The sequence below is a fragment of the Aplidium turbinatum genome, chromosome 5 (genome assembly GCF_918807975.1).
Source record: "Aplidium turbinatum chromosome 5, kaAplTurb1.1, whole genome shotgun sequence".
NCBI lineage: Eukaryota > Metazoa > Chordata > Ascidiacea > Aplousobranchia > Polyclinidae > Aplidium > Aplidium turbinatum.
Genome location: NC_137476.1, coordinates 21,064,488 through 21,090,400, shown reverse-complemented (window position 1 = coordinate 21,090,400; position 25,913 = coordinate 21,064,488). Strand labels below are relative to the sequence as shown.

The 25,913-nt window shown below is 38.0% G+C and overlaps 2 protein-coding genes across 2 annotated transcripts; both read left to right on the top strand.

Annotated features, from left to right (window-relative positions):
- The first annotated feature begins 1,237 nt into the window (after positions 1-1,237).
- On the top strand, positions 1,238-3,964 carry LOC145771023 (SWI/SNF-related matrix-associated actin-dependent regulator of chromatin subfamily A containing DEAD/H box 1-like). The gene is made up of 2 exons (XM_082582763.1): positions 1,238-1,876; positions 1,970-3,964. The coding sequence occupies exons 1-2, from the start codon at positions 1,238-1,240 to the stop codon at positions 3,962-3,964; spliced, it is 2,634 nt and encodes an 877-aa protein (XP_082438889.1).
- A 7,438-nt stretch (positions 3,965-11,402) lies between these two features.
- LOC145770206 (enoyl-CoA hydratase, mitochondrial-like) lies at positions 11,403-18,644 on the top strand. The gene is made up of 8 exons (XM_082581796.1): positions 11,403-11,519; positions 12,352-12,552; positions 12,640-12,767; positions 13,114-13,213; positions 15,768-15,872; positions 16,614-16,733; positions 16,937-17,004; positions 17,713-18,644. Exons 1-8 carry the CDS (start codon positions 11,444-11,446, stop codon positions 17,776-17,778), a joined length of 864 nt encoding a protein of 287 aa, XP_082437922.1. The 5' UTR covers positions 11,403-11,443; the 3' UTR covers positions 17,779-18,644.
- The last annotated feature ends 7,269 nt before the right edge of the window (positions 18,645-25,913 follow it).

Here is a 25,913-nt window from a genome sequence, read left to right as displayed (position 1 = left end):
TTTCATGTTTAAACCGGTTTCAACAGGTTTGACAGGTCTTACAAACGATGGTGCAATTTTGGCTCAAGTTTTAGGAATTTCCAGGCCTCGAAACAACTTTTTTTTCTCGGCGGCCAAACGTGTCCGACTGAAGCAAGCTGTTCGGCGGCCAATCACAAGCACATGGCGGCCCTCGGAACTTCGACACGCATCAACGTACAGTCTTCAAAATTAGCACATTTCGGCAGAAATGTTGCCGAGGCCAAACGACAAAAGTTGAAATTGCCTCGGCAATTGCTGTAAACGTTTATTACGAAACAATTGTACTAAAACATGTAAAACGAGAAGCGAAAAATATACTAGAGTAGACTATCACGACCGCACTGTTTGATTTGTTGTGATGTAATAATACCAAAAATAGCGATAAAGCGAGCAACAAGATACGCACGTCACACGCTGTTACAGAAATTCACGTTAAATAAATCACGGGGAGAAAAGTAAGTTAATTTTAGGTTGATTCAACGTTCGAGTCAGCACAAATCGATTTAATTTTTCGGCGTGTTATATTGCGTAACAACAATGCCCAATAAGAAATTTACGTTTGTTTTACATTAATTTGACATCTAACAACATTGAATGAATGAATGATCCATTCACGCATTGCCGACGCTAATTTCGAAGACTGAATATATCGCATCAATAAAGTAGGCTATATTGTGATGTCACTTGCATCCTGCTTATGTCAGACATCACCGTCCTGCTGGGTCCATCAATAATAACAATTCAAGCATAGACACTAGACAGTGTGTATTGTGATTTATCGGGTGCTTCGGTTGCTTTCTAATCCTTTGTGATTATAAGCAGCAAAATACTTTATTCACAAGCCCGTTTGCGTAAAAAAATTTCGGAACTTTATGGCGGACAAATGCGGCCGACGGAAGGGCGAGACCCGGCGGACAAAATGTTGGTTTTTGTAGGTTAATTGCGGCCATGGCCGCGATGGCCGCCTTCAGTTTCGAGGCTTGATTTCCATGACGTAATATTCAGTAGACCCGAACGGTTTCTACATGACGTTTGACCAGGCGAACAACCGTCTGGAACAGATATATCAACTACTTTCTTGATTTCATTTCCCAATCAAAAATTGTAAATGTGTGAAGTTTCTTTGACATTTTATTGTACTTTAATACTAGTGATACTTCTTGCATTTATTTTTAAATTAAAATTTTTGCAGTTTGTTAAGCCAAGGCTGTATTTCATGAATCACGATTTCAGTAGATTTTCTTTTAAACCAGAGCGTAAATGCTCTGCTGAAGCTTCTGGAGAGAAAGATATGAACTGCAGCTGGAAACGACCATTATCCTCAGACTCAAGTGATGAAGACCAGACATTTGTGAAAAAGTCTAAATCCTCCTTAAACCTGAATGAATGTCAGCATCAAAATGTAGACAAGTTTATTTCTCTGGATTCTGGAGATGATGAAGTCATCAACAATCTGGTTGAAGATAACAGTGAAAATGATGATGTGAAGTCAAAGCAAAGTGATAGTAGTGACAATGAACATGCATCTCCAGTCATTGTCAGGACAAAGCCAAGACGATTTAGGTTTATCAGTGAAGACAGTGCAGATGATGATGAAAGCCAAGCTGAAAACAGATTAAACCAAAATAAAAATTTGAAAACTGCTAACAGTGGTTACTTGCTCAGCAGTTCCAGTGATGATGAAAATGGTTCAAACAAAAGTGACACTTTGCACCCAGTGCAGCATGATTCATCTCCTCCACCAGGAAAATATGTCATTTCTATTTCTAAGAAATCATTGGCTGGTCCAAGAAGCTCGGTTGATCCATTGAAATTCTACTCCAATCATAAAGATGTTAGAACAAACAAATCGAAAGTCTCTAATCACCAATCAAAGAAGAAAAAACATACCTTTTCCAATATGAATGCCCATGATGATGACAACATAGATGAAGGTTACACACGTGAGATGTTTGACTCTGACTTTAGCTCAGATGGTGAATATAATTGTGATGCCCGAAACATAAGTGAACAAATGAGGTTGAAAATACTAAATTTGTTTCAAGAAAGTTCTTCAGAAGAGCTTGCTACAATTTCTAAATGTAGTATTAGAAAAGCTGAAGTCATTGTCAACTTAAGGCCTTTTAAGTCCTGGGAAGACTTGTTAGTAAAATTTGATAATAAGCCACTGAACAGCTATTTGATATGGGATAGTATTGACTTGATCAGAGAGCGCCACACTCTGTGTTCACTCATGCACAAGTGCTCTCAAATTTCAAAGAATTTGCTTGCAGAGTTTGATCATTTTCGAGATCAGAGCACTGAATCACCTAAGAAGTCTTGTAAAGATCTTGTCGTTTCTCAGCAACCTCAAAACATTAATCCAAATTATTCTCTGAAGCCTTACCAAATCATTGGCTTAAATTGGCTTGCCTTATTGCATCGAAACAAAGTGAGTGGTGTGCTTGCAGATGAGATGGGCCTTGGAAAGACAATTCAAACAATTTCTTTTCTTGCTTACCTCCAGGAAGCTGGTATTTCTGATGGCCCTCATCTCATAGTTGTCCCAAGCTCAACACTGGATAACTGGATTCGAGAGTTTTCTGTTTGGTGTCCATCTTTCAATGTAGTTTTATACAATGGTTCACAAACTGAAAGAAGAGCTATTCGAACTCAATTATTGCGAGGCTACATCTCATGCAATGTAATTCTTTCCACTTACAATCAGTCCATCAGTGTCGCTGATGACCGCATGTTATTTCGCAAGCTTGGTGTATATTATGCTGTGTTTGATGAAGGTCATATGTTGAAGAATATGTCATCACTGCGTTTCCAGCACCTCATGCGAATTTCTGCTGAATATAGATTGCTGCTAACTGGAACTCCATTGCAAAACAACTTGTTAGAGCTGATGTCACTTCTACGATTTGTCATGCCAAATATGTTTGAAGAAACCACATCAACTTTAGTTAGACTTTTCACTCATTCCAATAGTGATGATTCAAGCGCTTTTGCTCGGAAAAGAATTGAACATGCTAAACAAATCATGCAACCATTTGTTTTACGAAGGTTAAAAAACACTGTTCTTCACCAGTTGCCTAATAAAGTGGAAACGGTTTTCCATTGTGATCTCACTCCTGTCCAAGCTGAGCTTTATGAAAAAATAAAAGCAAAGTTCAAGTACTCCAAGCATAATATGCCAAAGTCTGAGTTAAAAAATGTATTTGTTGAATTGAGGAAAATTGCAAATCATCCATTGTTGCGCCGAGAGCATTTTTCTGACAGCAAGTTACGAGAAATGTCTAGACTTTTAAAAGATGATATTATATACCAAGAGTCAAACGAGATGTACTTATTTGAGGATATGCAAGTAATGAGTGATTTTGAATTGCATGGATTATGTTTATCAAGCAGGCCTATCAAAAAATTCCTCTTGTCTGACTCCACTATATTGGGTTCTGGAAAATTCAAAAAGCTTGATGATTTACTGCCAAAGATGAAAGAAGATGGAAAGAGAATTCTTATTTTCAGCCAATTCACAATGGTATTGGACATATTAGAAGCATATTTGAAACTTAGAGGGCACATATTTTTACGATTAGATGGACAAACACCAGTGAGTGATCGAATTGATTTAATTGACAAATTTAACAACGATTCTTCCAACTTTGTTTTTATTTTGTCCACAAAAGCTGGAGGTTTAGGGATTAATCTCGCTGCTGCAAGTGTGGTAATCTTGCATGACATTGATCCTAACCCATACAATGATAAGCAGGCAGAAGATCGATGTCACAGATTGGGTCAAACCAGACAGGTGGAAATCATTCGACTGATTGCCAAGAACACCATTGAAGAAGGTATCTTCAAAATTGCACAGTACAAATTGAGGCTAGAAAAAGACATGACAGAAGGTGATGATGATGCTGTTGACATGGCTGCTCTGATCACACAATCATTAGAATGAACAGCAAATTTACTTAGAAAAATTTGACCATCATGCAACACAATATGAAGGGTATGCCTTTGTTGGCTGCATAGCATAAAGACTTTTGTTTGGTTGAGTTTTTTCTGTTCAAAGTATTTCTGTAGCAAGATTACTTTATCCAATTTAATGCATACCAGTATATATTTTCAAGTATATGGAACATGTCACAAAATATTTGCGAAAAATCACTATTGGTAGACCTGATTTGGTTCCAGAATCAAATAAGTTATCAGTTACCATAGCACTGCTATCAAAAGATGCAGATAACAAGACTGACGTGACATGTATCTCCAAAGTCTGTGTTGTTTCAATTTGCCAATTTTATGGTTACACCACACTTTTATTAACAAATTTAGTGTGTAATTTTTTTTATTGTACCGGTACTGAAAAAGCTGCCAGAATACGCAATGTTTGTTGTACTTATCAGTTTTTTCAGAGAACAAACTCGTTCATTGAAGTTTTTGATCACACTTGAAGGTGCATTATATCTTAGATAACCATGTCCTGAAGATATGTTGTATTTATTTCTTTAGCTGACGCCAGTGATTCACAAATTACACTTATTTAGGTATAAGTTGTACTTTTTAATATTCCATGTTGGCCAGAAAATTGAGGTAATATGATTCTAACTCAGCAGAATTCCTTTGTAAATAACACCAATTGAAAAAAAGTAGAAAATTAATTGTTATTTCCGATTATTTAAAATTAAAAGACATTACTGTAGACATTTTGTTTCCCAATAAAAATTGGAAAAAATATTTCATTTTAATCATTCAATGTTAAGGATCAAGATATGGTTGAACGGACGTACCGTCGTACCTTATATACAGGGTGTAAACGCCAAGTGTAGACAAACAAAAATTGTCATAAATAAGTCAATATCGAATAAATTTCATTAAATGAGGGCTAAATAATAAAACAAAGACACACTAATTAATATCCATCGCCATTTATTCAAAATATCCACCTTTGGCATGAATTAAACGTCTGAGTCTATTTGGAACTTGGGCACATGTTGCACGCAAAGTTTTAGCATCTATTTCATCCCAGCATTTGAGCAAAGCTCGTTTAAGTGCATCAGTATTTTTGTGGGAGATTACACAGGCCTTCTGCTCCAATAGTGACCAGACACCAAAGTCCATACGGTAGGATTCAAATCTGGCGAAGATGGAGGCCAGAGTTCCTTTGACCAGAATCCCTTGAAATTGTCCTTGCAGAAGCTCTGGACCAACTTCGCGGTATGAGAGGTTGCCCCATCTTGCTGTAGTGTCACCCCGCTGTCTCCTAGACTCCTATCAACCCAGGGGACCACTGAATTCTTCTTTTTATGACAAATTTTGTTTTTATTTATGACAATTTTTGTTTGTCTACACTTGGCGTTTACACCCTGTATAGGGGAGCAGGGTCTGCTACTATTCGGTGAGTCCGATTCGATGAGAGCCTTTTTCGGTGAGAGCCCTATTCAGTGATTTTTTTGAATTTTTTTTTGAAAATTATCGGGTACCGTAGCCTAATTAAAACCCCTAACCTCAAAACCAAAGCCTCAAACCCAAAACCCCCAAAACCCTAACCCCTATCCCGTATCCCCTAACCCCTATAACGGCAATGATAATTAGGCTACGGCGCGCAATAATTTAAAAAAAAACTCACCGAATAGGGCTCTCACCGAAAAAGGCTCTCACCGAATAGGGAATTCACCGAATCGGACTCACCGAATCGGGCCATTCCGAGGGGAGCAAGTCTTTTAGGTGCAGACAGTTAGGCGCCGGTCAAATAGGCGCACACACTGTGGTCTCTGGATATGTGCGGAGCACTGTGGTGCCCGTTCATTTAGGTGCTATTCCTAGTAAAGTCTGCAGATTGTATCAGCTTGGCAGGTAGGGTCTGCTACTATTCAGTGAGTCCGATTCGGTGAATCCAATTCGGTGAGTTCCTAACCTCTAACCCCTAATCCTAACCCCTAACCCTAAAACGGCAATGATAATTAGGCTATGGTACCCGATAATTCAAAACAAAAAAAATTAAAAAATCATCGAATAGGGATCGGACTCACCGAATCGGACTCACTGAAACGGGCCATTCCGTGGCAGGTAGGGCAATGCTTTTCACAAAAAATGTTATATTGAACAGAAAAATATGTCATGGCTTCCGTGAGTGAAGCTGCTTAAACCGGCAATGTTTTTTACACAAAATGTTACATTGAACAGAAAAATATATTACATTTGAATGCGCGTGTTTGGCATTTATTTGTTGTTAGTCCAGGTTTGCATCGGCGAAAGCTTTATCAATAAATTATTCAAGTTTTCGAACATGATTGAGTTCACTTTTAGTGAGTTAAATAATAACTACACTAAACATCAGTCAAAAATATACCGTAGCCTAAATTCAAGCGGGTGGTAGGTTTGAGTGAAGAGTAACTTAGTTTTCCGTCAAAACCCTGTCTAAGTTTAATAACGAGCAAAGTCGCACCATTATGCTTTCAACTTGTAGCTAGGGTTCATAACTTCATATGCCTTATAGAAATGTATTGATGTAGTAGAGCGTTGTCTCATACGTACTCGCCACATGACCAATCGATCCCGAGTAGAAGTAATTGCAAAAGATATTATAACATATCAAGTAAGGTTCCATCTGGCTGCAACCTGTGTTCAGGATGCATAGCAAATGTCCTGTGGAGATGTGGTAATATCAAGTGTAGTAGAGCGTTGTCTCGCACTTCATCTCCACATTCGCATTAACAAAACAACATACTTTTCTGTTCAATATAACATTTTGTGTGAAAAGCATTGCCCTACCTGCCAAGCTGATACAATCTGCAGACTTTACTAGAAATAGCACCTAAATGAACGGGCGCCACAGTGCTCCGCACCTAAATATCCAGACGCCACAGTGTGCGCCCCTATTTGACCGGCTCCTAACTGTCTGCGCCTAAAAGACGTGTACCCATATATAGAGCTATAGCATGTATGGTAAGTCCACATAGGCTTCTGTATAGGCTATTTCTTTAAATTTGACTGCAAGCTGAAATTTTCTTATTTAATCAGCAATTACTGCCAATGTATCATAGTCAGCAATGTAACTATTTTTTGTGAAGAATGGAAGCATGATTATTTTACATTCTTTGCTTTGTTGTCCTTGATACTTTGAAATTCATCGACTTACTTGTTCAGTTTTGAAATAAATGAATGCACAACCTATTGTGATTTTCAAGCAATTTCATTCCAAGTATGCAATTATTTTTTCTACAACAATGTATGCTGTATTCTTAATAGCTGGCAGTGCAAACCAATTAGAATCTGGTTGTGTAGCATTGGATGTCATGCATCGGGCGCATTATTGGCATGTGTTATTGGGTCTGCTACTATTTGGCGAGAGCCTTTTTCGGCGAGTGCCCTATTCGGCAAGTTTTTGAAATTTTGTTTTTGAAAGGGAATTATCGGGTACCGTAATGTAATTATAATTGCCGTTTTTACATCGTTAAACGTTGAAATCGTGCAGAAAGGATTGAAAATAAAATGTTTGAACTATTAAATTAAAATTCGTTATGTCAGTTCAGTTGTTTTTATTTCTGACCATCATATGAAAAACTATACATGTCAACATAGCAAAGGTAGAAGCGACAAAACGCGAACGTTAAAACGTGCTTGAATTCGTCATGTCAGTTTAGTTGATTTTTTTTTGATCATGATATCAAAAACAATTCACGTCAACATAGCAAAGGTGTAGAAAAAGGTAGAAGCGACAAAACGCGAACGTTAAAACGTGCTTGTGACCGAAGTAAGTTATTGAGTTGAAAGAAATTTGGCGCGGTTGCAACACCTTCAGAAAAATTTAAGAAATGAAGGAAAAAGATAAAAAAAAAAAAATGTTATAAAAACAAAATCATGTTTATTGTCTATAAGTTAGTACTTTTGAATACTTAAAATGATTAGTTTGGATCAACAAATGTGTGGCCTACAGCTTGGATTGAAAGGAAATTATCGGGTACCGCAGCCTAGTTATCCCGACCAGTAGAAATTGCCGTTTTTACATCGTTTTAACGTCGCTAAACGTTGAAATCGTGTAGAAAAGAGGACTTTGCTGACTAGGATACGTTGAAACTGGGAAACATTCACAGAAGCCCTTCGATTTGTTCCAAGAACCCATTTAGTCTAACAGTTCATTTGTACATTGATTCAACGTCTGAATACATTATCTTAAAAATGCATAATGTTAAAAATGCAACGTATCGAAGGGCTTCTGTGAATGTTTCTCAGTTTCAAAACGTGTCCTAGTCATCAATGTTCTCTTTTCTACACGATTTCAACGTTTAGCGACGTTAAAACGATAGACCACACATTTGGTTAGCCTTTTTATTCTGTTACTACAATGTAAAAATGAACTGTTAGGCTAACTGGGTTCTTGGAACAAATTTTTGCTGGTACCTGCAGGGATAACTAGGCTACGGTACCCGATAATTTCCTTTCAATCCAAGCTGTAGGCCACTCATTTGTTGATCCAAACTAATCATTTTAACTATTCAAAAGTACTAACTTGTAGATATAAACATGATTTTTTTTGTAACATTTTCTTTGTTTTATTTTCCCTTCTTAAATTTTTCTTAAGGTGTTGCGACCGTGCCAAATTTCTTTCAACTCAATAACTTACTTCGGTCACAAGCACGTTTTAACGTTCGCGTTTTGTCACTTCTACCTTAAAAACAACTGAACGGACATGACGACACGTTTTAACGTTCGCGTTTTGTCGCTTCTACCTTTTCTATGTTGTTGTGTATTGTTTTTGATATGATGGTCAGAAATAAAAACAACTGAACTGTGACATAACCAATTTTAATTTAATAGTTCAAACATTTTATTTTTATTCCTTTCTGCACGTTCAGCGACGTTAAAACGATGTGAAAACAGTTAGGCTACGGTACCGGATAATTCCCTTTCGAAAATAAAATTTCAAAAACTCGCCGAATAGGGCACTCGCCGAAAAAAGGCTCTCGCCGAATAGGGAACTCGCCAAATCGGACTAGCCGAATCGGATTAGCCGAATCGGATTAGCCGAATTGGACTCGCCGAAACGGGCCATTCCGTGTGTTATTAGCCCAATAACAACTTTATATCTTGTATTGATTAACTGCTTTTGTCGATTGTTATTTGCTAATAATATCACCATTGATAGCTGGGATACAATAAAAATCTTGCCAACGAAATGAAGTTTTGTATGAAAGAAATGAATATAGACTAGCATGAAATCTGTCTTGTTTTGTTGGTTTATAAACTTTGTTGCACCCAAATTGCATTAAATTCTTGCAGTCGTGCTGTCTATAACTTAAAGAAAGTATTCAAAATTTAATTACTTTCATGCCAAAGAAAGAACTTTTATGGCGTACTGTTTTATGTTGTCGAGAACATGTGCTTACATAATACAAATGTACAATTTAGCCTACTATGTTGTCAGAAATTATTTGGCCACCTGGATTTTTAATCTATGTTCTTTTTACACTAACATTTTTTTGTTTAGTGTGCTATATATTTAACCTTACAGGATTGTTCAGAAGAATCTGATAATGTGCTTTTTGTAAGCTTTAATTGACTGACCTACTGACTGTATGTGCTCGTGCTTTACTAATATATGGTTAAAGTTTTTAACAGACACACATTTGCAGACCTTTCTTCAATGAACACAGACAGTTGATGTTTTTCGCTAAAGTACAATGTAATTTTTAAAATATGGAGGTGTTTTGGTGTTATCTTTGTATTTTTTCTAATCTTTTTGAAATTAAAACAACAGGGGATATTCCTTTTGGAAATTGTCTGGAAAGCATTTAGTCGAAATTGCTTCTTTTTTGCATATAGATTTTTGCAAGAGCTTGAGTGCCATGTGCCACAATTGGCATGCGTGTCATGTGTTGGACACCACTGGACTATTGGACTAAGGCATTGAACTTGGCAGAAATATTTAGTGAAGTACCGGTACAAGTCCATCTTATTTTACCTGGACCTAGATTCCTAGAAGTTTTGCCAGATGCTGCCGAATTAAATTTCCAATTACAGATTCAAAGATTTAAGTTTATTTGCATCACATCAATCTTTTCTCATTGCTTTGTGTTCAAAATGAAGAAAATTATCTAATTTAAGTGATATCTTTCTGCCAATGTTGCCTTGATCTTTAATGAAACGTCTTATTTTTTTTCAAATGCTTGTGTTTCCTGATTTTTAGGCTAGGTTTACTTTCTACTGCTTCCTTGGTCAAGACTTCAGAATTTTTGTCATCACAATTTCTTGTCCCCAATGGCCTTGAAATTTTTTCCAAATTAGAGTTAAATTGGTCATCTAGATCTGGCAACACAGGCGTCTAAGTCCAGCACTAATCACTAACCGCTTTTCATTGCTTTAATAAAAAATATTGTGTTTTATTGTTATATAAGACAAACATAGTAATGCACCAGTGGGAGTAGGCTATTTGTAAGTGAAACATGTGCATGCCACTATACAAAATTGTAGTTTCTTGCAAAAATCACCAACTTCAAGGTGAATATCATCAAGTCTTATGCTTAAAGTGGCGTTGGTGACCAATAAACGAGTCATAGTTATCATTGTATTAGTTGTGCATACAAGATACTATTATTTATATAATTAAGAGCATAATTTGGCCAGTTATTGTTTGCACATGACATGTACACTGCACAGGTTGAAAACATTGTATATTGTACTCCATGTTTTTAATGCTGTTGACCTCAGCTATTATTTCCGCTGAGCAATGTACGCTTGCTCATGTTTGTCCCACATGGTCATGGTTATTGCTTTGTTCTGTTTTCATTAGCATATGTTTGTGACTTTTTACCTGTGTCATATTGACCTATATTTGTGCATATGGGACATGGGTACATTATTATGGATGCAATTATTAGGATAAGTTAAAACAATGAAAACTATTAATACTACAAAAAGTGCTCAATGCCAAGCAAAAAGGCAAAGCAGAGCGAATTAAATCAAATATAGTTATTACTATCTGAAGCCTTTACAAATTGTTTCACCTAACGGATCATCAGAAGGTCTTATTCAAATAGAAAATAGGATATTCAAATAGGATAAGTTATGTGCTTGAGTACAGTTACTGCATCAATAAAATGTCACATCGTGACACATGTTCCAGCTGAAAAGTAATTTCAAACTAAAAACTTCTGTTTTATGCCGGCCTTGTTAAATGGTTTATGATCTTAGACAAGCATTCATTGTAAACTACTAGCACCAGAAACAATACCGGAGCTCATGTTTTCTTTGAGTTAACTTTAAACTTGGTTGTTATTGTGGCTTTGTTCTTTTGATATTGCTTGAGACAACCCTCAAATTTCCTATTTTTGAAATGCCTCGATTTTTATTTTTTACTTTGAAACATTGTTTTCTGTGTTGTTCTGTACAGATATACATTATACCTTTTTGGTGTATAGTAAAATTTGGTATAAAAATGGCTGGATTTTTATCACAAGGTTGTAGGTTACTTGCAACTGTGCAAAGAAGACAGATATTCAGAAGCCTTTCAGGTATGCTTTCATAATTAAGTTTAATATTTTTTCTAAATTTTTGTCTTAGAATACTACATTTTTTTTTATATGAAATTTTAACAGTTTTAGTTTCAAGAAATACATGTAGTGCTAACTCTTAATCTTGAAACCGTAAGGTTTTCTTTATCATGAATGACTGTTATTGACAGATCAGTGATCAGATCACTGCTCCAGTGACTGGGACGTTTTGGTGTGACCGATGTGAAGCCAGATGCTGTGGCATTTTGAATTGGACAGTCTGAAATAAAAATATTGCATTTTAATATAAAATTTATTTGTCTTGGTTTCAAGTTATTTTTAAACAAGTTCAGAATTTAAGTTCTATTTAGTTTCATTTTGAAGTCTGTGCAGTTTAATTTTGTGTGCTTGAAAAAAAGTGAGTCCCATACTTAATCCAAGGATTGGGGGAAGAGAAGATAAAGTTCCCATCATACTAATAATTCATACTTCCCTTCGGCACTTGTGAGAGGAGGGTGGCTAGTCCCTTTCTCTCGACCGAATTTCCTTCAGCAACTACACACACCCAATTTATTTTACCCTGGTAAACGTGCTTGAAGTAACAAAAAATTTCAGATCATCAAATCATTTAAAATTTTAATTATTGTATAAATCTGCTACTGCACAGTTTGTGTTGTTATTTCCAAGCCCACAGCACTTTTAAAATATTGCCCTTCAATAGGAATGGTTGCACTGAGAAATTTTCAGTCGACACATTTTCCTATTGGCCATTCATCACCAGTCATTGATTATTATTTGAATGTTAATTTCTAGTTCCAATTTTTTTAAGAAAACCTGTGCGTAACTTTTTCAGCTCTCCCATCTTACGAAAATATTCTTGTGGAGAAACGAGGCGAGAAAGATTGCGTTGGCTTCATTCAACTTAACCGTCCAAAAGCTTTAAACTCTCTCTGTGATGCTCTGATCAATGACATCAATGATGTGTTGAAGAAGTTCAACGACGACACGGGTGTTGGTTGTGTTGTCATCACTGGCAATGAGAAAGCTTTTGCAGGTAAAGCATGCACGCAGAAGATTCACCTGTGTCTTTCGTAAATATGGTGTTGCTATCTATGATAACTGAACTACTGTTTTTTTTCAGCTGGTGCTGATATTAAAGAAATGCAGAACAAAACTTTTGTTGATTGCATCAGTGGAAATTTTTTAGAGCACTGGAGTACAGTTGCAAAGAATAGAAAACCCATCATTGCAGCAGTAAATGGATTTGCGGTAGGTTAACTGCACTAACTTAAATGAAGTGTAACTTTGGAACGTTATTCAATCGCATTTGCACAATAGTCATATAAAGCTTCTTGCAATCCAGCCGGAAAAGATTATCTCTATGTTTGATAGAACAAACTCTTGTACATTGAAGTTTAAAGATAAACGTATTTTGAGATACCGTATAATTATTTGTTCACGATTTTTGTGACATACTCAAGCTGTGTGACATACTTTTGTGATAGGACAATTCCTCATCTGGCAACACTGGTACAACAGCTAGATTCCATATAATGCTTATTTGTGAACCTTATAAACCTCAGAGCAAACTCGGTTCTTGTTTTTTGCTTTTCAGCTTGGAGGTGGGTGCGAACTGGCTATGATGTGTGATATCATATACGCCGGCGACACTGCTCAATTCGGGCAGCCAGAAATTCTGCTTGGAACTATCCCTGGTACGTAGGCAAGAAATTCGATGAACAACTGCAGGTTGACTGTTACTGTTTGAGCACGGTTGCCAAACATAAATCGCATGTGATCTTTCTGAGATTCGTTTGTGTAGCTTTGTTGCTATGTCACTGTTTATATAGGCTATCACTGGCGCCGACTTACGGGGTTACGGGGTGGCCACGCCACCCCGTAACTGCTGTGGCGGGGTGGCAGCCACCCCGTTTAGGTTACATTACTTACTGCAAATAAATGAAATTTGAACGGACGTTTAAATCTTTTTTGATCATTGGTTTTAGCTTCAAGTCAACGTAAAGCAAGAGGTGAACCAATACAGTATTGCGAAGAAAATGATTGTTTTTGTCACAAGCATGATACTCGCGTAACATCAAGCAAGCTACGTGAAGATTTCGCAACGCGTGGCTACGAGTTTTTTCCTTGTTGTTGTTGCAATCGTTTTATTTGTTACTTGTCATAAGTCATTGTTACATTTGTTAAGTTTACAATGGGATTTATTAATCAATAAAATACAGACATGTACGTATACGCCGCAAACTCTACGCCGCATAGTTGCGGCGTAGACTTTTTGTTTACGCTAACGCTTGCGGCCACATTTTTTTGATAGTTTGCGCTTGAGGCTACGCTGTAAAGTTTTCGCGGTTTTGTAGCGCATAGCGTCAACGCATACTTTTTAATGTATTTTTTTTTCGCTACAACACGCCAATACCTTCCAGCGCTGCAGTTGAAAGAATGTTTTCAATGGGCAAAGACATATTGGAACCAAAACACAGCAAAATGTCAGATAAACACTTTTAGATACTTGTGTATCTTCGTGGAAATTCAAAATAAAACTTGTTTGTTTCGAACGGTTTATAGCGTGCGTGTGAATGTTTGGCACCTAGCAAACAAAATTAGTTTACGCTAGTGTATGCGCTGACGCCGCCAACTTTTTTTACAAGTTACGTTGACGCATACGGCATATGGTTTTTCGAACGTTTGCGTTTACGCTGACGGCGTCAATATTTTTTGTATGCGCGTACATCACTGATAAAATACGATCTTTCTATTGCCTTCCTCAAAAATCTTTTTTGAAAGATTTTAAACTGCTCATAATATCGCTATAAATTATGCCAGCTATAAAATACTTGGAAATAAAATTGTCTCGATGATTGATAGCTCCACCCCCTAAATGAATATCTATTTTCAAATTTCATTAAAAAAATGCAATTTTTGAAACTTTTTGAGTTTTATTTAAAAAGTGCACTTAGTAAAGCAGCAGTTTTAACGTTCTGCAAATTTACACGCTTACATGATTATATTCGAGGAAAGCTACACCCCCTGCCAATTCCCAATAATAAAAGCAACCTTTTTAATTATATATCATACTCAAGATTTTGCATTTTGAATTATTTTCCGATTTCAATTGGAGTGTACTGTCATCTACTTCATGCTTTAATTTCTACTTTGTTATCTACTTCATGCAGTAATATTGCGTGACAAACTGTGAGGCGGGAATTTATTGGTCTGACATAGGAGTTGCTTGTTACATCATAGAAAAAATTACGAAAAGTCGTCCAGTACAAGTTTTTGCCGACATTCCAGTTTTATTCAGCTTAAAGATGTCACCGAAAAAGCGTTCAAAATTGCAGCCCTCCATTGAGTCATTTTTTGTTGCGTCTAGTCAGGATTTCAGCCAGCATGAAAGTGACCAAACGCCTGAACGAAACGAAAGTGTGCCACTGCCAAAAGGCGTTAGCACGATCAGGGAGGTGGAAGATTATCGTTGCCTTCCACCACCTGCGAGACGGAGCGATCGTTTAGTGCACTCAGGCGCATAAAAACCTGCTTGCGATCTACCATGACGCAACAGCGATTGAACCACGTCCTAATTTTAAATGTTTGTCAGGCTGAAGCTTCACGGTTACAACTTGACCAGTTGATTAACAAATGGATTGACAGAGCTGCTGTTCGCAAAAATACTTTTGCCAAATGTTAAGTGTCAAAGCCGCAACGTAACAATAAAATTCACGACATACCTCCTGTGCTTTGTTTTAAAGTTGCTTTGAGCTACAAATCAGGTGTGAAAAGACAATTGCATCTACGATACACGCTTTGTAAAAATCAAACAAAAACATGCAGTTTGAAAGTTTTTAGGTTGCCATATTGTGCTATCCGCCACCCCGTGCAAAAATAAAAGTCGGCGCCTATGTAGGCTATGATGCATTTTGTATCCAATGAAGATTTATGTTTTTGTAGAACTGTTTTCTGCAATACAATGTAATATTAACAACATAATAGTCCTCCGTAGCATCGAAAAGCTGAAACAGAAGTTGAAAGACATCAGTGTCCACTCGTTACTCAAAAGTTCTTTCTTGATAGTAAACTCCCCCTTTGTTTGATAACGCTCTGCGAATGACGATGTCAAAAGTGGAACGTTTTCCAGGGCGCTGTGCTATGATAGCTTCAACGATTGCAAGATTAGAATCATTAGAACAATGTGGAAAAGTCTGGTTTGCTGGCTGAGTTATTACAGATTACAGAACCATCTTTTTTGTCAAACAGGTGCTGGTGGCACTCAAAGGTTGCCCAGGGTAGTTGGTAAATCCCTTGCCATGGAGATGGTCCTCACTGGCAACAGGATCGATGCACAGACTGCTCTCCGTGCAGGTTTGGTCCATAAAAATACGTATTAATATAGTTTAGTGATAAATTTCGCTTTTTTGAATCACAAAAAGGCAAGGCACAACAACACAACAGTGTTGGGCATTATAAGGTTACATTTCACATATTTACAAATTATTTTAACAGTCGAACGTTTTCGGCTTTACCTAGGCCCTCACCAAGAATCTGAAAACATTTGTAACAAATGCAATAAATTTGAACTTCTTCAACGTAACTAGCTAACTGATTAGTTGTTTGATCAAATTTGGATTGTGCTGTTTGATTGGCACTCTGAATTTTTGTCTCAAATTGGGTTTGGCTTACTCAAAATTTTACACGGGTTATTAGAGAATTTTTGAACCGTGCAAAATGAAAATCCAATGATATGATCTTTGTGGCATTTTTCTTTGTCCCCAAAGTTCAGATGCTCCCGTACTCTCGCGGTCAAATGTCTGGAGGACATGCCGATGTATGTCAATGCTGAATCACATGGACGATGGCCACCAGACATGTCTTGTTTTCCGGACTGTTCTTCATTGAAAAAAATATTACTTTGTTTTAAGTACCACAAAAAAACTTCATAAAATGTTTGTGCGAGATATAACGCGTTCTCTTCTCAGTTCTCACAAGACTGTTTTTGTTTGAAGCGTTAAACAATGTTTCATGCTGCCAAAAGCTGGATTTGTTTTGTCGACTAGTTGTCGCTAGATTGACCTTAATGCACAAACAAAGAAATTTTCTTAACAGGTTTGGTTAGCAAAGTTGTCAGCAAAGAGTCCCTCGTAGATGAAGCTGTTAAAACAGCGGAGAAGATATCCCAAAATTCCCAACTAACTGTTGCCCTGGCCAAAGAAGCCGTTCAAACTGGTGAGTCGTGGTGCTCTTTATCGCTACCTTGGTGAAATCCTAAAACTCATCACCAACCGTTACTGGACATCGTTCTTCCAGCCACTTTTTTTTAGTTACTTGATTGTCTATCGACGTTGAAACGATGTAACAGCGTTAAACGTTGATGACTGGAAAGATATTATCTTTATTAGATACCTGTACCATTTTCTTACCTATTTCAGCTTTTGAAACGACTTTGGAGGAAGGGAATCACTTTGAAAAGAAAATATTTTATTCTACTTTCGCTACTGTGAGTTCTTGCTTCAATTTTTTTAGAACTGTTGATAGATTTGCTAGAAGTGTTTTGAGCATTACAATGTTATTCAACCAATTCCTGCCTAAACGGTGATCTTAATATGACTTGTTGATTAGAAAAACATGCAGTTATCTGAAATGGTACAAGGTCAAGGCATATGCAATTAAAGAAGCAATAGCATTGTGATGCCAAAAGTAGGATTATCTTATGAACGATTTCATAAGTTTTTCGCGTATCCCTTCTCCCATCAAGTAGTCTACGATTTTCTTGTTTCTCTCGCATGTGGATACAGAAATGTTATGTGGTTTTGCGGCAGGTTTTGTTTCTTTCGCATGTGGTTTTGCGGCAGCTCCTATCACGACGTTTGAAGAAACCTTAAGTCTCAGTTGGATTGAATACTTAGGTTTTACATGGTAGCATTTTCAAAACATTCTGTAGATCATGCACCTCATTATTATTACGTAAGAGTCAATTTCGCTCAATAGTGTAAAAGAATGCCAGAGAAAATATAACCGAAAAATACAGGAGATGGACGAACGCAGCAAATATGTCGTATTGTGGAATGGTGGAACTTTCTTCTAGGCTGAATAATGCGATTACCATCCAGGTCTTTTGACTTCACTAGAGCTATCTCATTTTAACGTCATTTCGAAATCTGGTTGCAATCTCTGTGTCCTTACGAAACTCACTTTCTGTTGACAGGAGGATCGTAAGGAAGGGATGACAGCGTTCGTCGAGAAGAGGAAAGCAGACTTTAAGAACCAGTAGGTTCCATCGATATCTCTCTTCATCATATTGTTGCAATAATGTCTTAGCTATTTCATTGACAAACCAGCCATGCAGAGTAATGCGCAATGAAATCCACTGTTTCGTTTGATTTTCTTATAATTAATCTTGGCCATAGTGGTTTTGATGAGGTAAATTTAGTGTCAAAACTTTTTATTTGAAATCTATATTTACTGCACACACAGCGAAGTTCTTCATGAACTTAACTGCTGATGAGTTTGTTTATCAATTAAGTTCAATGATAAAATTTGCAAAGCGAAATTATGAAACCTGACCAATGACCATCCTGCAAATTGTTTTCTAGTGTAGCTAATGGCAGACTAAGCTAACATTTCCAAGTTTTTTCTCGACAATTTATTTTTAATTATGCATCTCAATTTTAACGTATTTTGTTTTCGTCTGATGCGACGTAGTTTCAATAGTGCTTTGATGTCGATGCATTGTGTGTAAAATGGTGCGATAGTATCACAAGTAATGTATCCTTTTCGCTTCTTACTTCCACGTAAAATCGATATTTCAACGACAGTAGAATTGACAATCCAAGTTCATTCTCACATTCATTTGCTACCTGCATCTTTTTCGTATAAAATTAAATAAAAAAAATCATGTCAATTCCGATTGTTGGCAACACTTTATCAAGCACCTATCCACCGCGATTTAACGGTGTGAACGTGATGCTTTCATGGAGCTGCGGTTGATTGCGTTCTGTGGTGTGCAAGATTCGCCTGTTGATATGAGGCTTCTGTCCGCCAGCAGGTGGTCAGTGTCCAAGGAGGCGGAATGCAGGAATTAAAGGGTGCAAGGAGCGATGTTTGAAATTATTAGGCAAATTTTCGTTAGATTTGCTTGTCCAATGTCCATTTGTTCGATTTTGTTTTTGATAAAATATTAAAGCTTTGGTAGAAAGTTTGCTTTGTTGAACCGTAGAGAAATAAAACAGAGTAACTTTATCGGGTTTAACATACTTTTTTAAACACAGAAATATATAACATAATCAAAATAAACTCAAATGATTTCGACAGGTACATGTGTCCTCATCAGGAATTAAATTTGCAATATACATAAAATGAAAAATCGTGAGATAAATTTGACTTTGCACTACAACTGTAACGACACTCCGGACTGAAAAGCACAAACTGAACAAATGATTACGAGTAAATGATGCGGTGGGAAATAGAGTACCTCATGTGATCTGTTTCCCACCGCATTTACTCGTAATCATTCATGTATTATTTGTTCAGTTTGTGCTTTTCAGTCCAGAGTGTCGTTACAGTTGTAGGGCAAAGGCAAATTTATATTACGATTTTTCATTTTATGTTGCAGATTTAATTCCTGATGAGGACACACATACGTGTCGAAAACGTTTGAGTTTACTTTAATTATGTTATATTGTTTGTGTGTAAAAAAGTATGTTAAACCCGATAAAGTTACTGTGTTTTATTTCTCCATGATAAAATATTGAAAGGGAATATTCCGCTACGCGATACCAACATTTCTTTGCCTACTGCAGCAAACTTGCGTTCGAGATATTACAACGCTAATCCCAATTAATGCACACTTTCAACATCTTTGTAACGGTTTTCTTAATTTCATTGGCGTTTCCCAAACAAATTTTATTCTTCGAAAACGTAGCCTACGAAAGAACGTGGAAGATAACAAGTCAAACGTGAAGAGGTCGAGAAATCTTTTAAAAATAAATGGACAACGCGTGATAGCATCTGAAACCATTATTATTTATCTTAATGACCAATACTGATTTACAAGCCCTTGTGGATGCCCTTGTCAAAGCAAGCGAAACGCGAAGAAAAAAAATAATTTTAAGTTGCACTTCTCGAGCAATTTTGATAGTAGGCCTAGGACTCTATTGGCCAATACAGTGGGGGAAGCTACTGACACGAAAACGAACGTTTTCTAATGCAAACATGTTTTGTTTTTGTACGTATTTAATATGCTGCAACCTCCTAACCAATAACCATTGTTAGCACAATAATTTTTTTACGTTAATGAAAACCATAAACGTCTGTGTACAAAAGTTCCGTAACACGAAGAAACAAAAACATCATTGGCTATCTGAGTGTGTGTGTAAATCTCCCTGCAGTGCCGGTCTTTGGGGTGTGCAACCAAGCGATCGCACATGGCCCGTGAACTGACCATAACAAGCTCAAGAATAACGTGCATTAATTAGGCTTTATTAAACTTAGAATTGACACATCCATAACACAGTTCTGAAAATAAGAAAGATATAGATAATAATACAAAACTAAATAACTTACAAACTAATCTGGCAGCCGCTCAAGAATTAAGTTAAGCTAGCTAAAACTAGCAGTTACTAGGACTGACAAATACACAATAAAACGCTAGCGTTGTAGAACTAAGAAAGGAAAGCACAAACGCGGAGCACTGATTGAGCGTAAACCTACAAGCAGCGCAGTGCTCTATAGCACGAGTTAAATAAGTCACAATTTTACCACATTCTACTTTGTCAAATTTTGTGAGAACAGATGCAGTTTGAACATAAATTAATCGATTAATAAATTAAATCATCATTCAATTAACAACAGAGCATACATAGGAATTGTCTTGATAAAGTTGTTACCATAGCGTTTGTGAACGTTTCGTGCTTAAGAATTTTCACACATTAACAGTCCCAATTTTAAAATGTCCACATGCATGTTAAAATGCAGTTCATTAAACAGTCCATTCACCATATCTGTTAGGTGGTCTCCTTTCCCTGGCAGAACGTCTAGGTTCTACTTCCTGGATCGCTGCTTCTGGTAGGTCAACCATACCTGTAGGCTGATCAGTATTTAAGTTTTGTCCCAGTATCGAAGAGTTCGTAACAGGACTTTGTTCTTAAACAGTATCTTCACAGTTTTCATTCATTGGAGATAAGGACACGTTATTTGTGGCTGGTGGTGACTCTATAGTTGGAAACGGAGCCAAGTCAGACGTGGAGACTGTACTTTCTTTGCCATCTGAATACTGAATGCGAGCATATGTGGGGTTTGCGGACAGCAGAGTTACATGGTTGCAAATAGGGTCACTTTTGTTGCGTACAAATTTACGTAAAAGAACCGTACCCTTATCTAGAAGCCATGTAGGCATTGAAGTACCATCCATAGCTCGCCGAGGAAACAAGAAGAACCTTTCGTGTGGAGTTTGATTAGTGGCAGTGCATAGTAATGATCTGACGGAATGTAGAGCGAGAGGTAGAACTTGTTCCCATTGTTCTTTTGGAATGTCATCACAGCGAAGAAGCAATTTAATAGTTTTCCATATCGTTTGATTAGTTCTCTCTACCTGTCCATTTCCTTGTGGGTGATGGCGACTAGTGGCTATGCCGCGTGTGGTCAAGTACTGCTTAACCTCTCGGCTGGTAAAGGATGTCCCTCGATCACTGTGAATGTACGAGGGGAAACCGAACAAGCAAAATAAAGATGCCAAGTGGTTGATCACTGTTTCTGACGTCATTGATTTGCAGGGGAATACAAATGGGTATCGGCTAAATTCATCAACAATCACAAGCAGATATGGTCGTGGACCCTTCACTGGGCCTTTAAAGTCCATAGCAAGACGTTCCCATGCCTGTGTGGCTTTGATGAGAGTACCAGGATCTGGACGATGGAAACGAGGCTTCAATTCAGCGCATACTTGACATTGACGACAGATAAGCTTGGTTTCTTCACTCGTGTATGGAAGGTTTCTAGTTTTTATAAAGTGGAACAGTCTGCAATAACCCGGGTGCCCAAGTGACTCATGAAGCGATCGAAGATCCTCGCGAGAGCCTGTGCTTGCGCAAACTCGCGAAAAAGCATCAGCAGCTATGTTGTCGACTCCTGGCTTGTGTCGAATTTCGCAATGATATTGACTGAGTTCGAGTCGCCAAAGCTGTATTTTATTGTTTTTTATTTTTCCTTGTTTGGTTTTGTCAAACATGAAGGAAATCGATCGCTGGTCAGTCACAAGCGTGAAGGTCCGACCTTTTAGAAAATGGGCCCATTTTCGGACTGCCTCGATGATGGCAGTCGCCGCCTTTTCTATAGAAGGATACTTTTGCTCACATTGGTTGAAAGTACGAGACATAAAGGCCACAGGTCTTCCTCCTTGTGACAGAATGGTCGCAATCGCATAGTCAGATGCATCACATTCCACTTCGAACGGTATGTGTTCATCAATGCACTTTAAGCTCGCCTTTGCCAGATCCATTTTTAAATTTGCAAATGCGTCGCAGGCAGCTTTTTCCAAAGGAAAATTAGTGGCTTTTATAAGTGGACCAGCTTTAGCAGAAAAGTTCTCGATCCACTTAGAGTAAGAAGCAAACATGCCAACAATTCTTTTCAATTCTTTTGCAGTCTTGGGAAGAGGCATGTTTAAAAGTGGTTGCAGTCTCGAAGAATCTGGTTTTACTTCACCTTGTGAAATTTCATAGCCAAGTAGGTGAATGTTACGTTGGCGTATTTTTGATTTTTCTTCATTGAAGATGAGCCCTTCGCAACGAGCAGCTTTTAACAGAGCTTCCAAATTTCGACCGTGCTCTTCTTCATTTTCTCCAGTTACCGTTGAGTCGTCCAGGTAGGCGTATACTTTCTGCAAATTGTTACGCTTTATGAAGTTATCAATCACTCTTTGGAACGCTGAAACTCCATTTGTGACGCCAAAAGGCAGTCTCTTGTATTGGTACAAGCTTCCAAGAGCCTCGAAAGCCGTAAATGGACGTTCTTCTTCAAGAATGGGAACTTGATGATAAGCAGACCGGAGATCCAAAGAACTATAAACAGAATCCTGGCCCACAAGATTTACGATCTCTTCAACTCGAGGCAAGGGATAAGCATCCAGTAAAGTAAATCGGTTTACAGTTTGCGAATAATCAATTACTAGTCGTGGTTTATTACCTTTAAAACTACAAGAGTTTGTGCTCTCCAAGGTGATCTGGATGGCTCAATGATATCAGCGGCCAAAAGTCTTTGGATTTCTTTTCTGATGAAAGATAAGTCTTCTTGGCTGCACCGGGGCGTGTGAGTTGCAATCGGCTTGTGATAGGGCTGCATGAACTCGAATAAGCGAGGGGGTTTTACCTTGGCTGCAGCTGAAGCAGAGATTGTTTTATAGACAGAGGGAACTACCAGACATTCTTCAGAGCCTCCAAATTCGAAAGTAACAGCTTCGTGCTTTTTCAAGAATTTTTGTCCCAAAATGACATCAGCACAAGAATCTTGCATCATATCCAAGGAAACATTGGGATAGTCCCATTTCAGGAGACTAAGAGCTGCACTTACACAACCATACGTCTTCAACTTTAATCGAGTGGAGGCCATTGTCACATCAGAGATTTCTCCTTCAAGGTTAAGGTTTAGAAGATCGACAATCTTTTTGTCAATGAAATTTTCAGATGCCCCTGAGTCGAGTAAAACTTTCACTGGATATCCTTCGAGAGTACCGTCGACAACCCTGCGATGAAGACAGGTCGGAGCTCCAGCTGCGACTTTAGTTTTGTTACTAGAAGGTGAAAGCGTAGTCCTTGGAAATCGTTTATCCAAATCATCCAAGCTAATCGTGGAAGCTGTTTTTGCAATGTGCATTTGACGACAGACTTTCGCAAAATGGCCCCGTTTTCTACTGTTCAAGCACGTCTTAGTTCGAGCTGGGCATAAGTCTCTTCTGTGAAAAGATTTACCACAAAAATAGCACGGTTTAGCGCCAAAACGAGATCTCTCAACTTCAAACCTGGTGGATGTTGCCAAAGAACTTGTTTCTTCATGGTTTGGAAAGTACTGTGCATCTACATTCAGTGACGACGTTGTGGGTTGAGTAGCAGCAATCAAAGGAATAGAGATGTTCTTGCCCATCGAGTTAGACTGAATTTGTGCCTTCTCCTAACTGTCGGCCAGTTCTACAGCACGTCAAAGATTAATAGCGTCGTATTCTAGAAGACGTTGCCTGATAGAAGGAGAAGTGAGACCATTGATGAAAGCATCTCGGGTTAGCTCATCTCGGTACGTTGCAGCAGAAACGTTTTGAAATGAACATTCCTTTGCCAGCAAGGTTAGAGCTCGGTATTAGTTCAGTACATTCTCAGAAGAAGCTTGATGACGGCTGACTAAAAGATGCCTAGCGTACACATTGTTCTTCTTTTTGATATATAACTCTTCAAGTGTAGTAACGATAGTATCATATTCTACAGCTTCTTCCACATGAGGACAAACTTCTGGTGAGAGAAAACTTCGAATAATTCTGGCCTTGTTAAGTGCAGGGGAATGTTCATTTCGAAGCTCGTCTAAAGTAGCGATATAATCTACTACTGTTTGAAGCCAGTACTTGAATGCTCTAGATGCCTCAATAGAATTCGGGTCGACGCTGAGGTCTTTTGGTCGAGAGATGTGCCTATCCATTCTTGATTCTTAAGTTTAATAAGTTGAACTGACCATAACAAGCTCAAGAATAACGTGCATTAATTAGGCTTTATTAAACTTAGAATTGACACATCCATAACACAGTTCTGAAAATAAGAAAGATATAGATAATAATACAAAACTAAATAACTTACAAACTAATCTGGCAGCCGCTCAAGAATTAAGTTAAGCTAGCTAAAACTAGCAGTTACTAGGACTGACAAATACACAATAGAACGCTAGCGTTGTAGAACTAAGAAAGGAAGGCAAAGCGCTGAAAGCACAAACGCGGAGCACTGATTGAGCGTAAACCTACAAGCAGCGCAGTGCTCTATAGCACGAGTTAAATAAGTCACAATTTTACCACAGCCCGCAAATTAGGGGACCCGCAATTTACTCAGAAAATGCAGTAATTTTGTCATTTCCAATGGAAAAATTCAACAAAGGAATTAGCAACAAGAAAATATAGAGACTCAACGGGTGCAACCTACTTCGTACGCTGAAAAGATCGAGAAAAGAAACAACAGACCCGAAGTCGCTGATCGGAGTTGCCGCAAACATTTCAAAATTTCTCTTGATCTTTTCATGGGACCAAATAGGTCGAAATTTGATTTTGTTTCATGATTTTAGGGTACGAAATCGGGGTACAAATTTTTCAGGGGACGAAATAGGTTGCATCCAGACTCAACATTGAGACATAGCTTTATTTCCGAAAAATGCCAAAGAAAGCATGATCTTATCCTTTTGCCATGCCACAGACAGCACCATTTTACAGTTATATTCATACCGTACCCAAATTTTTGTTGAGCATGCTCTTAGAATGCCCCAAATTCAAAGTACTTTTTCAAAACTTTCTGGGGGAGGCCCCCAGACCCCCCGCCGCTGGGTGTCGTCTTCGGCGATCACGCCGTTAGGCTTCGACCGCCGTCAAACCATCCCTCCCCACTTTCAAAATAGCCTACCTAGCTACGCTACTGAATTGGATCATTGTCATTGGGGCCCGCAAAGCATATTCCGCACAGGGTCCGAAATACCGGCACTGCTCCCTGTATATTGATTGACGTATATTAAGGTTGCTTATCTTGTTGGCTGCAAAAGATGAATCCAACGAGAAACGAGTGAAAGTTTTGTTGAGATAATTGCAGATGTTGGCCTACCGGTACTCATCTTTTAAGCTCACAAAAATTGATTGAAACTACATTGTGAGGATGTAGCCTACTAAATTGATTGTTGGGTTGAGTTTTGAAGCAGGTGGTAGGCTAGAATACACTGTTTAGTGTAAGTTAATAATTTTTGAAATGGAAGACTGAAGTTTTCAAAGGAAAATCATTTTGGTACTCCAAATAAAGATGGAAATCATGAAACAAATTTTCTACCCCTTAAGCTCAGTAGTTAGGCTACTCGCCCAACTCAAGATCAAGCTGCGCTGGTTCGGCTCTCGAGGTGTGCGCTTGAGCAACGCAGTTCAGAACTGTTCTCCATTTAGTGGATATGAATAGCTCATAGATAACAACTATTGAAATTTCACTTTGGCAATCTCGTTAACCGGCCCTGCATCACAACCCTCTATAGTCTACAAGTATGCGAAACTTCCAGGAAAAACCTTTCAAAAGCTTTGTCAGTCCAAGGGTAAAGATTCAAAGTCAAGTAAAAATTGGAAGCAGGAAATTTTACAACACGGTTTATCCGCTATTGGTAGGCTAGTAGTAGCGGACGTCTAATCATCTG

Coding starts and splice junctions, on each gene's coding strand:
- LOC145771023 (XM_082582763.1), top strand. CDS start 1,238: ATGAATCACGATTTCAGTAGATTTTCTTTTAAACCAGAGCGTAAATGC. Junction 1,877..1,969: donor TTAGAACAAACAAATCGAAA/GTCTCTAATCAC, acceptor TACACACGTGAG/ATGTTTGACTCTGACTTTAG.
- LOC145770206 (XM_082581796.1), top strand. CDS start 11,444: ATGGCTGGATTTTTATCACAAGGTTGTAGGTTACTTGCAACTGTGCAA. Junction 12,553..12,639: donor CAATGAGAAAGCTTTTGCAG/GTAAAGCATGCA, acceptor GTTTTTTTTCAG/CTGGTGCTGATATTAAAGAA. Junction 16,734..16,936: donor CAAAGAAGCCGTTCAAACTG/GTGAGTCGTGGT, acceptor TACCTATTTCAG/CTTTTGAAACGACTTTGGAG.